The 14,255-nt window shown below is 40.8% G+C and overlaps 1 protein-coding gene across 1 annotated transcript; it reads left to right on the top strand.

Annotated features, from left to right (window-relative positions):
• The first annotated feature begins 415 nt into the window (after window positions 1–415).
• Window positions 416–5,249, top strand: LOC146630756 (ubiquitin carboxyl-terminal hydrolase 12-like). The gene is made up of 18 exons (XM_085356609.1): window positions 416–442; window positions 641–696; window positions 1,008–1,080; window positions 1,190–1,273; window positions 1,762–1,817; window positions 2,137–2,227; window positions 2,313–2,375; window positions 2,485–2,585; window positions 2,709–2,765; window positions 2,866–2,997; window positions 3,090–3,213; window positions 3,300–3,451; window positions 3,557–3,656; window positions 3,797–3,873; window positions 4,055–4,163; window positions 4,773–4,830; window positions 5,000–5,157; window positions 5,244–5,249. The coding sequence occupies exons 1-18, from the start codon at window positions 416–418 to the stop codon at window positions 5,247–5,249; spliced, it is 1,524 nt and encodes a 507-aa protein (XP_085212735.1).
• The last annotated feature ends 9,006 nt before the right edge of the window (window positions 5,250–14,255 follow it).

The raw sequence follows: 14,255 nt of genomic DNA, 5'->3' as shown, positions 1-14,255 counted from the left end.
TCTGTCACGTTTTGCACTGTTTTGTCTTGTTTATTTTTGCAATTTATGCACACTGCACTTTATGTAGTCCTGGGTTTGTCCGTATATGTCATATATAGCACCAGGGTCTCGGAGGAACGCTGTCTCGTTTCACTCTGTACAGCACCTCTGCACGTGGTTAAAATGACAATAAAAGCCACTTGACTTGACCTGTTTTGTGTAGCAGTTGCTTGGAGACGAGCACCATACAGTTCAAATGAGCATACATTCCAAAATATGCAAATTTGCCCCATACATCATAATGATGATGTTTGCTGTTCAGGGTATGAACGTTCTATGCTGAAAGTTTATAAATATACAACCTTTGACTGCTTGTTTTCAGTTGAACTTTTGCAAAGCTGAGGAGATTTTGGCTGCGATCACATCAAGTCCAAAGATGTTTAAACTTCTTTTTCACAGAAAGGTAAGTTTGAAGAGACTCGCAGCACATTTCTATGAATATTTTCTTATGGTAAACAAGCATTTTTGAAACTTTTAAGGAAGCTTCTTGGATGATTTCTGTAAAAACTGAATTTTGAATCCAAATGAAGGATTTTGTATTTTCATACCATATACTTTGTTTTATGCCATTACTGATGTTGGTTTTCTTGTTTCTAAACAGAAATCACACAAACAAAACGTGGCAGAGAAGGAAATTCCTTCTACGTCTCATCAGAGGTAAAGAAATGCGCCAGTCTTTAATGCTGCTGGAGATATTTATAGCAGTGGTTGAGTTGGAGCTCTTTTATTTCCCTTTTATTGGCATTTTTCTTCCACCTTGTGTATTTACATCTTTTTTACTCCTTCTAGTCTTGTCTATAATTTATATTGATTCAGAGATTAGCGTTTGAAAATGTAGAGTGTAAATGTACAAAATACATGATTTTGTTCCATTACAGTTATTAATTTTTATCTGCAATCTCCAGCATGTACTCCTTGTTAAAAATTTGCACTTTGAAAAATAACATTTACACTTTTGTCCTCATCAGCATCCCGGATGCTCCTGTTACTGAAAATGGTCAAAAGAAGAAGAGAAAATGGAGACACCTCTGCTGTTCCTCGGTTTGCTTTTACACAAAACATATGAAATGCACATTCTCTTTAAATTGCACTTGTTAATTTAAAGTGACTTTACTTTTTTAATAAACGTATGTTTGTTCGTACTCTGCAGCAAACTGACAGCGATGCAGAGGCAGAGAGCAACACTGTGAAGACACAAAAAAAGTGTCGCTGGTTTCTTTTTAAATTCTGGAAGGTATGTTTTATGGAAAGAGTCACTGTCATCAAGCATTTACTCATCACAGTTAAATGAGAAGAATTAAGAGCAATTTAGCACACAGCCATGTCCTCAAATTAAGTTCAAAGATGTTTAAACGTTTTTTTTTCACAGAAAGGTAAGTTCGAAGAGACTTGCAGGATGTTTCTCTAAATATTTTTTATGGTGAATAAGCATTTTTGAAGCTTCATGGATGATTTCTGTAAAAACTGAATTTTGATCAGAACCAAATGAAGGATTTTGTATTTCATAGGACAAACTTTAAAACTCAATTTAAGGCATGAATAAATTGTTTTTATTTTATTTAAAGATATTCCTATATCTGCTTCATGAGCTGACAGCTCACTAAAGTGATAAATAATATGAAATAATACCAAATTCTCTAACTGGACACTTTTCATGGAGAGACCCACTTGGTATGTTTGTTTTATGCCATTACTGATGTTGCTTTTCTTGTTTCTAAACAGAAATTACACAAACAAAACGTGGCAGAGAAGGAAATTCCTTCTACGTCTCATCAGAGGTAAAGAAATGCGCCAGTCTTTAATGCTGCTGGAGATATTTATAGCAGTGGTTGAGTTGGAGCTCTTTTATTTCCCTTTTATTGGCATTTTTCTTCCACCTTGTGTATTTACATCTTTTTTACTCCTTCTAGTCTTGTCTATTATTTATATGGATGCAGAGATTAGCGTTTGAAAATGTAGAGTGTAAATGTATAAAATACATGATTTTGTTCATGTTGGTATTCCATTACAGTTATTCACTTTTATTAGCAATCTATATTAGCAAAATGTACTCCTTCTTATAAATTTCCACAACATTTACACTTTTGTCCTCATCAGCATCCCGGATGCTTCTGTTGCTGCCACACCAGCTGACCCTGAAAATGGCCAAAAGAAGAGAAAATGGAGACACATCTTCTGCTGTTCCTCGGTTTGCTTTTACACAAAACATATGAAATACACATTCTCTTTAAAATGTACTTTTTAATAAACTTATGTTTGTTCGTCCTCTGCAGCAAACTGACAGCGATGCAGAGGCAGAGAGCAACACTGTGAAGACTCTTTTTAAATCCGGGAAGGTATGTTTTATGGAAAGAGTCACTGTCATCAAGCATTTACTCATCACAGTTAAATGAGAGCAATTAAGAGCAATGAGGCACACAGCTATGTCCTATATATTTATATCAGGTAAGAAGCACCACGGAAACGATCCCAGCAGACCTGAGTTGGGACACTTGGATTATGGAGCTTCTGGACCAAGAGAGTGGATGGGAGCATGTGTTTAACAGGTAAGAGAAAGACGTCCTCCAAAATGTTTCAACTTCAAAGCTCATGCATCCATGCACATACACTGCTCAGCATCCTGACATCTTTCCTAATTTTGTGTTTGTGTTTTTACCTTTTTGGAGCAGTGTAGCATGCGGTGGAGAAATAATAGAAAGTCAAACTGGGACTATAGACTGCTTCGGGTGAGTACACGTGGTGCACAAAGACCAAAGCTCACTTTGTCAAAGTGGAGAAAATGAATTCTTTTACACTGATACTGTAAACGTTGTGCGTGTGTGTCAGGTTTCCAAACATCGGAAACACCTGCTACATGAACTCCTGCCTGCAGAGCCTCCTCAACATTGAGGAGTTCATAAGAGACATCAGGCGTCAGGAGGTTTTGTGGAGCACAGATCCAGAAGCTCAGCTCTTAAGGTGCGCTACGTCAACCTTCTACTTTCTTCAAAAACCTGAAGAACAAAGAGATCTAACAGCAGAAATGTCTGTTTACCCTTTCCTTTCTACAGAAGGCTCATTGATGTCAGGGACTGTCATGAGTCAACAGATTATGGCCTTAAAGATCACCACCTAAGAGCTTTTAAGAAGGCATTCAGCAGTCAAGCTCCTGAATACACCGGCAGTGCACAGAAAGTGCGTCAGCTATTTGGACATTTTGTTTTTTTGCTTTACCTTCTGATTTTGATGTACTGTTTTAAATCTCTCTGCTTTTCTTTCAGGACGCTCATGAATTCCTAACATTGTTCCTCAATGAGGTCAAAAGGCTCGCACCTCACCTGGAGAGGAACGCAGCTCTCCTGGGCCAAAGTTATACCTGCCCAGTAGAAGAGCATCACATTTTTAAAATGGAAAACATGAGGACATGCAAGAGGTAAGCCTGTCTTTCAGAAACGCAGAGCTGGTTGCAATATTTTCATATACCTCTTTTCCACCTACCTGATCTTTACTTTAACTACGTTACTCCTGAAATGTGTAGCTGTGGTCACCAATCATCACAGCACGAGGACTTCACCAGCTTGTCTCTTGACCTTGTTCCAGAGGGGTCTATTATAAACATGTTAGAGACATACTTGAAGGTAAGATCACAAATTCCAATAGAGTTGTAGTGTCAGCGATCTTAACACACCTTTTTTGTTAGTGTTTGTGCGTATGTGTGTGTGCATATGTTGAGATTTCTTTCTACCATAAAGCCTGTTTTCTCTGTGCTGTTGTTCAGGAACAAGAAATAGAATTTCGCTGTGATTGTGGAGGGACGGCCTCAGAACTGAAGTCGTCTTTTGATACACTGCCAAGGTGAGTAAGGTCACATCAGAATTGATCGACTGACCAGGTTTCCAAACTGTGGCGCATCAAATATCAGAGTTTTTCGAGACAATACTTGAGCAGTCGTTTTCTCCCATCTTCTGTTTGTGTTTGACACTCATTCTTCTTATTTTCTACCTTGTTTGTGTTTTTTTTTTTTCTTTTCTGCCAGAGTCCTGATCTTGCATCTGAAGAGGTTTGGCTTTACACAAACCTACAACATTAAGAAGGTGGATGACCCCGTCAGGCTGCAGAGGGACTTGGTGGTGCCATCCAATCAGGTAAAAACAGACTGCAGAACGTCTCAGGCTACGTCCACACTAGCCCTGATAGATTTGAAAACTCCGTGTCCACACTAGTGTTTTCAGTCATTTTCAAATAGTTGTGCGTCTGCATTGAAACGGCCGAAAACGCTTACGTTCCAGTCCTGCGCATGCGCAAAAGTGAGTGAGGATTACAGAATTTGAAGAAAAGCTATCCGGAGCATGTACAAACTGATATTAATCTTTTTTAGGGCTGTCAAAGTTGAGAGCAATCAAAACAACCGCTGTATAATGCACTCGGCTATCTTTGTTTAATTGCTCACATGACTGCATCACATGACTAAAATGCGTCATCGTTTTAGAAAGTCTGCGTTTTCGAGTGTCCACACTGCGACGGGACAACTCCGTTTTGAAATGTGTGCGTTTTCGAGAGCGTTTTCAAGATGCTGTGTTTTTCCTTGAGGAAAACGCCATCTCAGTGTGGACGGGAGGTCAAAGCGGAGAGAAAACGATGTGTTTTCAAACGAAAACGCATTAGTGTGGACGTAGCCTCAGCAAATCAGCTTAATTATGGCTCTGATGTGAGACTTTGTGAAACTAACACTCTTTGGATTTGTTCCTTCTCAGGGTGGTGGCTGTTATAGTCTTGTCAGCATCATCAATCATTATGGAGGCACAGAGTCAGGTAAAACAACAGACTTGTTACAAACAGAAAATGAAAACTTTCTACTTTTCAGTGAAGGACTCACACACAAAAGCTTTTGATGTTCTAAGACGCACTAAGTCAAAATCACTGTTTGCTTGAATCAGCTGACTTCCAGAAGTTGGATTCATTTGTCTTAATGTGATTTCAGGACACTACATCTGTAGTTCTGTCCATCCTGAGGAGAGTCAGCACTCTACATCAGATCGCTGGCTCACCTATAATGACGCACAGGTGCTCCACACAACCGGATCGGCAGCTTGTGAGGAACAGCAGCACTCGGCCTACATGCTGTTTTACAAGAGAAACGTAAGAAGACACAGCATCTCATCCTGAAGTGAGAGAATTTTTAAATGTCCTGTTACCTTGTTAACCAGTTTTGTCTTCATTCTCAGTTCTGAAACAGGAAATGGAAGGAAGGTCATCATCATGCTGAGAAGAAACAACACTCGTCCCAGCCCACCATCGCACACTGGAGGACAAGTACTGGTAAGTATTGCCCTCAGGAGGAAGGGTCCTCCCAGAGAGCCTGGTCCTCCCAAGATTTCTTCCTCCAGGAGGGAGTTTTTTCTTGCCACCGTCGCCCCACATTCACTGGTCTCATCAGCAGGGACATTTTTAACATCCTAAGACCTGAACTCTTTCATGGCATGCATTTTTAATTTCTCTGTGCCATTTGGGTTGATTGGGACCTGATGAATGTGAAAACAAAGACATCAGATTCGGACTATCTTTTTTTTGTTTCTCAAAAAAATGAGATCCACATATGAGGACATTCATTTTAAAGTTCGATTGAACAGGGGCAGTGTAATGTCCTCCCTCATAAGTGGATATCAGGTTTTTGAAGAGCAAAATTTTGTATTTTGGTCTCATAAATGTTATGTCCACATATGTGGACACCAGGTCCTAGGAGGTTAAAACAAAATCTACTAGTAGTGCAGCACTACTAGAGATCGTCCTTTTCTAGACCAGTGTTTGGCTTGCTCTCTGGAACAACAAATTAGTGCTGTCAGCGTTAACGTCATTTTAACTAATGACGTTTACGCTGACAGCACTAATTTGTTGTTATTATTATTAATATTATTATTAATTTATTTGTAAAATAAATTAAATTTAAAAAAACAAAGAAATTATTTGATTCTTTATGTTATTTTGTTTTATTAAAATCAAAATAACAACAAAACAAAAATAACTAATAAAAAAAATATTAAAAGTATTCAGCAGTGTTTTGTGAAATTTGTAATGAGCCTTAGTTAAGTTGATGTCACAGAAGTTTCTGAATCATTTAGATTGTTCAACAAACTGATTCACTCAGGTAAAGATGGTAAGCTGGAGCAATGGTACGCTTGGAGTTCAGTTTAAGTTTTCAGACAAACATTCACTCGATCAGTTGCAGCTTCTGCTTTTAAATAAATGATTTAGCTGCAAATGTTTAGCTGCAGGTAGCAAAGTCCAAAAGTGACAACATTTCCACTGCAGTCTCTCCAGAAATGGCTTATAAACTTTTGACCAAATTAGACATTTATCCTTGGATCATTGACAACCCTGTAGGGTGAAAATCTTTAATTGTACCTTTTATAACATTTTAACAAGTTACTGTCTCCTGCTGCATGTTTCCTGTTTTGGCTGAACTTCATCAGCAAAGCCCTCAAAGCAGCATATGAAAGAAAGTCATCTTTCATTGTTGTCTCCAGCGTGTTAAAAGAGAGATCGAGCTCAGTGATGAGTTTTGAAGCAGCTGCAGGGACTTCTCGAAGGTTTTGGCTCAAACAGTCGCAGGATGTTGTTCACAGTGGTGACACTGTTGACTGGTGATTGACAAGCACTGAGATACTAACATGACAAACACAAGAAACATCATGACTTATTCTCCTGAGTGCCTGCAAAACACAAACACAAAATCAAACTCAAAGCTTTTCTCTCAGGTGCTGGTGTGGCACAATCTAATGATAAGAAAGGTCATGCTTACAGCTTTTGGAGCACAGCTGCACAAAATAACAGCTTTTGGAGCACAAAATGCATTACAGGTAAACCCAGTACCCAAACATGTTAACAAGGATAAAGAAAAAACCTGAAACAAAAGCAGGTAGTGTGGTGATTTATGTTGTGAGGATGCTTTCACTCCCATCAAAGTCGCCCAGTGTTGAGAACCCAAATGAGCCCAAAAACCTCAAGTGGCTGCAACCAACAGCGAACGTCAAGAAGTGGATACTTGCATGTTGAGCCAGAAACATGCAGAAAACCCAAAAGAGGCAAGACAGCACACCTTGGTGCCACTCAGGCAGTACGAACACCTGGAAAGAGGAGCCCACAGTTCAGACCCAAGGACACTGGTAAGGACACCAGCCAGCCAGTTATAAGTCTAGTTTTAATTTTCATTTTAGTTAGTGTTATGGCCTGTCTAAGGGTGGCCAGACCATAATATAAGGGTGATCCACCCCTGTCTGACCCCAAGCAGCACATCACACAACCAGTACAATTTTGATGGTGATTTTTTTTCACAGTGATTGAATTCTAACAAAGGAAAGGAGCGAACTACAGCTTCGGGGTGGACCCCAAAACAACAAACAAAAGGGACCGTATCTAAAGGATGTACAAAACTTATTTATGAAAAGAATAAAACCAAATAACAATGTCTTATCTCCCTAACTAACAAAAACATGAGAAAAGGGTAATCGAATAGAGTGAACTATAGACTGTATAAAAGATAGGACCATTGCAACTTTACTGCAGCACTTCACCCTTTCACATAGTCCCAGCTCTTCTCTGTCATGTTTTATGGTGCTGCAAATGTCTTCAGTTGGTGAAAGGTCTGGGCTGCTGGTGTCTTGTTGTGCTTGCTATGCATCCCTGACTCGTTTCTTCTTTCTTTTTTTTTCTTTTTTTTTAATGTATTTATTTATGCAAGTTTCAAAATTTTTTTACACATTCACAAACAGCGGGACAGAAGAACACAGACAATAAAGACAATAACAACCAAAAAAAACAAACAAACAAACAAAAAAAACAGAGCAACAAACCACACAACAGGGTACAAGGCCAGCACTTATTAAAAACAGCAGAGAAGCAAACAAAGCAACTGGTATACATGTCAAACAACTCACAATCTAGTGAGTCCAATCCACAAGATCAAATCCAAAGATCGCTAGGAGGAGCTGATAACAATCATGCAAAAACAGTTATGGGCAACAGCTCAGAATGAAAGCAGTTAAAACAATGTGGTCAGGACCCAGGGCGTGGACTGTCCTTCTTAATGTGGTCTATAAAGGGCCCCCATATCTTCCTGAACTTCTCCATGGAATCAGACGTAGAGAACCGAATTTCTTCCAGGTATAGACAGGAGACCATCTCCTCGAGCCACCTCTTGAAGCAGGGAGGGGAGGCAGATTTCCACTCCCCCAGAATCAAACGTTTGGCAATCACCATACCAAACATGAGGGCCTGTTGAACAGCAAAGGGAAGTGCCAAGGAGTCGCCGGAGCAGCCCAGGATCACCATAAGACAGTCAGGATACAGTTGCCTATCATAAACAGTGCTATAGAAACTAAAAATACTAGTCCAAAAGGCTGTAAGCGTAGAACAGGACCAAAAAAGATGCCCAAGAGTACCGTCCACAAGTTTACATTTATCACATTTGGGGGAAACGTTAGGAAAAATCTTGTTCAATTTGGTTTTGGAATAGTGCAGTCTATGGACAACCTTAAATTGAATTAACTGAAGCCGGGCGTTAACAGAGCATAGTTTTATCCGACTTAACACTTCAGCCCATAGATCGTCAGAGATAACCAAACCAGTGTCCCTTGTCCAAGCCTCTTTAATATGGCAAGAGGGGGCTGCCGAAGAAAAAAGGTTGACAAGCCGAGAAATTAAGTGTTTTGAGGTGGGAGGTTCGTTCATCATATTGTAAAAGACATGCTGTATGGGGATGGTATCTAAATTTGAGAATGCTTGCTTGACATAATTCCTAATTTGTAAGTACCGAAAAAAATGACTTGTAGGGAGATTGTACTTTGTCTGAAGCTGAGCAAAAGAGGCAAAATGATTGTCAATATAAAGATCCTTTATAGCAATTAACCCTTTGACAGGCCATTGTTTGAAAGCAGCATCCATTGTACTAGGCGTAAAGCTAGGATTGTGGCAGATCGGGGCAAAAGTTGACACTACCGGGAGGTTCAAGATTCTCTTAATTTGATTCAATATTTTTACGGAGTTGCAAAGAATAAAGTCATCACATGCACTTTTAATAACCGATTTTGAAAATAAGATAGCTGGCAAGGATGCTCCAGTGTGCTCGATAGCAGTGCTAAGCTCCAATTCGAGCCATTTAGGGCTGGACCTGCATCCCACAGCATCACCAACTATAGGCAGATTCCAGAAGACCCAGGCTCTGGCATTACAGGCCCAGTAATAATGTCTGAAAACTGGAAGGCCCAGACCACCCTCGTCCGAGGGCTTTTGCAAGTGAGACTTCGAGATGCGGGGGGGCTTGTAGGCCCAAACGAAAGGCATGATAATGGCATCCAACGCTTTGAAAAAGGAAGACCTGAGAAAAATAGGAACGTTCTGGAATAGGTACATGAATTTAGGGAGCACAACCATTTTGATTATATTGATACGGCCAATCATTGAAAGTGGGAGAAGTTTACACTTGAGCTCATCAGTTAGAACCGAATAATTAAGCCTGAAGAGGAGTTTTGAGTTCCTAGGGATGTTAATACCCAGGTATGAAAAGTAATCCTGGGAGACCTTAAAGGGCAAACTAGACAGGAAATCAGGGCCCAGACCAGACGACAGCGGCATAAGAACAGACTTCTTCCAATTTATGGTGAACCCTGATAGGTGGCCAAAGCTGTCAATCAGCTTAAGAAGTGGAGGAAGGGAGATCTTTAAATCTGAAAGAGCCAATATGATATCATCTGCATACAGACCGATGGTGTACTCTGACGTGCCACAATTTATACCAGAGATATGGGAATTGGCTCTGATGGCAATGGCCAACGGCTCAAGAGCTAAAGCAAAAAGCATTGGAGAGAGGCAACAACCCTGCCTTGTCCCACGGTGTAAGAGGAACGGGAGCGACCTCTCATGGTTGGTAAGGACCGAGGAACGAGGGCAAGCGTAAAGCAACTTAATCATATTCAAAAAATTCGACCCAAAACCAAATTTTTCAAGAGTAGCAAACAAATAACTCCATTCCACTTGGTCGAAAGCCTGCTGGGCATCGAGTGAAATCACCGCAGAATTGGGCAGTGTCGTTGAGTACATCGCATTTAAGAGACATCTAGTATTAGAAAAAGAGAATCTATTGGGGATAAAACCCGATTGGTCAGGATGAATTATAGAGCCTATGTGCTTATTTAACCGGTTGGTTAGGACTTTAGCAATTATCTTTTGGTCTGAGTTGAGAAGACTTAGGGGACGATAGGAAGAAACATTAGTTTCGTCTCTGTCTTTTTTCAGGAGGAGACATATATGGGCATCGTAGAAAGAATGAGGGAATGAGCCGTTTAACACTGCGCAATTTACCATCCGAAGTAGCAGGGGAGCGATAACGTCAATATGTGTCTTATAAAGCTCTATCCCGAAACCGTCCGGACCACATGCTTTTCCATTAGGAAAGGAGCAGATTGCATTTCTAATTTCCTCCAGCGTAAAGTCTGCATCGAGTAAGCCCCGTGCAGCCTCAGGAAGAGTCGGGATGTCTAAAGCATTAAGAAAATTAGTGATTTCAGCAACTGTGGCCGTAGTACTAGATGTGTATAACTGACAATAAAAACTGCGAAATCTGTCATTTATCTGCTTGTGATCGGACAGCAACTGGCCAGTTGCAGAGAGAATTCTGTGTATCGCCCTTTCAGCTTGAATGCCCTTCAGCTGTCTGGAAAGCACCTTGTCAGCCTTTTCACCAAGCTCAAAATGCTTCTGTTTTAATCGACGAATACAATTCATGACCTGCTCCCCCAACATGTGGTTGTAGTCATATTTCAATTTGAGAATGGTATTAAGTGTGTCAGCAGCCCCGGTATCGCGATACTTCTCCTCCAACACAGACAGCTCTGCCTCAATATTAGTACGCAGCCTGAGTTTGTCCCTCTTCTGAGAAGCTTGATAAGCAATAATATGGCCTCTAATAACGACTTTAAAGGACTCCCACAAAACAGAGTCTGAAACTACACCATTATCATTAAATTGTAAAAATTCTGCGATTTTAGTAGATAGGTAAACCGTAAAAGAGTCATTTAGATATAAAGAGGGGTTAAATTTCCAATTGTATTGGGGGGTATATAGGTTGAAGTCAATTACCGTTGAGAGAGGTGCGTGGTCCGAAACTAAAATACTGTGATAAGTGGAACTAACCACTTTCGAAATAAGCCTGGAATCAATAAGAAAATAGTCAATTCTACTGAAGCTGCCATGGACAGGGGAGAAGAAAGAGTATTGCTTTTCTAACGGATGCTGGTGCCTCCAAATGTCAACCAAGTCCAAAGATTTAGTAAGAGTATTGAGTACAGAAACAGCTCTCAAGGTTGGGGCCAGGGACGCAGAAGACCTATCCAACAATGGACCGAAATAACAATTAAAATCACCACCGATAATGATATTATGGTCATTGTATTGTGAGACAAGATTGAATATTTTACTAAAGAAGTCAGGGTTGTCAAAATTAGGGGCATAGATGTTCAAGAGGACTACAGGGGTGGAGTTGACTGTACCTGTAACAAGTATGAACCTCCCACCTGGATCACATATCTGAGTTTTGAATATAAAAGGAATAGTTCTGCGAACAAGAATGGCAACCCCTCTCGCCCTGGAAGAAAAGGCGGACTGGTACACCTGTGACACCCATACCGATCTTAATCGCCTCTGCTCTGAAGGTTGGATATGGACTCGTTTCTTCTTTCTGCATCAAGTAAGGAATGTAGTGAAAGTTCCCAAGAGGTTAAAAACACCACTGAAAAAATGCCATCAGACCTGAGTTGGGACACTTGGATTATGGAGCTTCTGGACCAAGAGAGTGGATGGGAGCATGTGTTTAATAAGTAAGAGAATAACGTCCCCCAAAATGTTTACATTTCAAAGCTCATGCATACATTAGTGATGGGCAGATGAAGCATTGAAGCTTTTCATCCAATTGGTTCACCCCAGCGCAAAGCTTCTTGAAGCTTTATTTGCTCTAGTAGGACACCTACTGGACGTAAAAATATTAGTTGGCATGAATTTGAAGAGTGTGGCCTTTTGCACACAGCCTGTAAATGTCAACAACAAAAGGAGTGTGTAAAACATGTATATTGTAGTGATGCAGTATACTGTGTATATTTATACTGGCAGTATGGAAAATGATTATTTGGAAATGCTTAAAATGGAAATGATCATTTACTGTGAGGTGAGGTGTGGTTGGGGTGTGGACAGTGGTTGTGCTTTTGTAACGTTGAGGTATGGACAGCTACACACTGAGGCGTCAGTCCTGCCCATATTTTATTCAGTAAAAACTAAATTTTCACTGCTTTTATGACCTTTTTAGTGGGGAGAACATAGCTAGGATTTAATGATTTAACAAATCTTATAAATCCTTTGTCCTCCACAATGCTAAATGGCTGGGAGTCCTCAATCACCATGCTAACCAGGTTTTCATCTATTTGAGATTGTTCTCCTGAGGAAAGACAATAAAAACAAAGCACAAATATAAATATCACACACGTAACTTATTACAGTTTGTATAATATTGTTATATCATTTAGTAACATTACGGCATGCTATTATTATCATGGCATTTGATGGCTCACCTGGTCTTGCTCAACAATCGCTGTTCCCCTTATTCTCATGCAAAGCTCTGTAGTGCCTAAGCATGGATGAGGTGTTGTTGTTATATCCCAGCTCCCTGGCACATAGCAAACACTTCACCTTGTACAAAAGTAAATACAGCTTAACTTAAATTGTATTGCACCATCAGTATTATGAAAATACATCTTCTGTAGAAATACCTTGTTGGGAGGAATAAGATCAAAATGTTCCCACACAGGGGAGGACATCCTCCTCTTCTTAGCTGGCTCCATTCTCTCCTGAGTTTCTCTCCTCACTCTCATAAACCTCCAAACTGCCTCCCAGCTGTCTCCAACTCTCACTAACCGCAGCTCTCCATCAAACACCCACATTTTGATTGAAGTCTGAGGGGTTTGTATCGCTGTCACATCTCGCGGCAAAGTTCGAACCACTTCATGAACCAGTCACGTGGTACAGCCGGGCAGCGAGGCTTCGGACGTCATCATTTTCAGCTCCTCCCATAAATGAAGCAAGCCTCGATACGTGCATCGCGGAAACGCCCCCTCCATTACTCGACACATCACTAGCATACATGCACATCTAGTGCTCAGCGTCTAATTGTGTGTTTGTGTTTTTACCTTTTTGCAGTAGCGTAGTGAAACATTTGGGCGGTGGATAAATAATGGAAAATAAAATTCAGACTAGAGACGGCTTCAGGTGAGTACACGTGGTGCACAAGGACCAAAGCTCACCTTCTCAACCTGGACAAAATGAATTATTTTACACTGATACTGTAAACTTTTGTTTGTGTGTCAGGTTTCCATACATCGGAAACAGCTGCTGCATCTGTAATTCTGTCCATCCTGAGGAGAGTCCACACTCTACATCAGATCCTTGGCTCACCTATAATGATGCACAGGTGCTGCACACAACTGGATCTGCAGCTTGTGAGGAACAGCAGCATATACGAAGGGGATAAATAGAATAAATAGGAATAAAAAATAAAAATACAAGTGAATTGCACATTTCAAGTATTGAGTCTATTGCACTGTTGACTATTTACAAAAGTATTGCACAAAAGGTATTGCACAGTGAGGTGAAGAGGCACTACAGCTTAGTTGTTCCCCCCTCCTTTGTCCTCCTGTTTCCCCTCCCTCTCCCCTCCAGAGAGGAGTTAAACAGTCTGATGGCGTGTGGGACAAAGGAGTTTTTAAGTCTGTTAGTTCTTGTCTTTGGGAGAAGCAACCTGTCACTGAACAGACTCTTCTGGTTGTTAATGGCCATGTGCAGAGGATGCCCAGCATTGTTCATAATGTCCATCAGTTTCTTTAATGTCCTTTTCTCTGCCACTGTCACCAGAGTGTCCAGCTTCATGCCGACCACAGAGCTAGCCCTCCTGATCAGTTTCTCCAGCCTGGATGAGTCCTTCTTTGCTGTGCTGCTCCCCCAGCACACCAAAACAAAACAAAAGAGATCGTTGACTTCAGGAGAGCACAGTGGGATCACTGCCCACTTAACATGAATGGATCCTCTGTGGAGGTCGTCAAGAGCACCAGATTTCTTGGTGTCCACCTGGCGGAGAACCACTCCTGCTCCCTCAACACCAGCTCCATAACCAAGAAGGCCCAGCAGCGTCTCTACTTCAT

The sequence above is a fragment of the Diplotaxodon limnothrissa genome, linkage group LG6 (assembly GCF_057381915.1).
Source record: "Diplotaxodon limnothrissa isolate DT_005_m linkage group LG6, D_limnothrissa_male_GT1.1, whole genome shotgun sequence".
NCBI lineage: Eukaryota > Metazoa > Chordata > Actinopteri > Cichliformes > Cichlidae > Diplotaxodon > Diplotaxodon limnothrissa.
The sequence above is the reverse complement of the archived record's forward strand: the minus strand, read 5'-3'. Positions and strand labels throughout refer to the sequence as shown.

Excerpts from the sequence above, each read along its gene's own strand:
- LOC146630756 (XM_085356609.1), top strand. The coding sequence starts at position 416 with ATGTTTAAACTTCTTTTTCACAGAAAG. Across the intron at positions 2,766-2,865 it reads GGGACTATAGACTGCTTCGG|GTTTCCAAACATCGGAAACA; the intron begins GTGAGTACACGT and ends CGTGTGTGTCAG. Across the intron at positions 4,831-4,999 it reads TTATGGAGGCACAGAGTCAG|GACACTACATCTGTAGTTCT; the intron begins GTAAAACAACAG and ends ATGTGATTTCAG.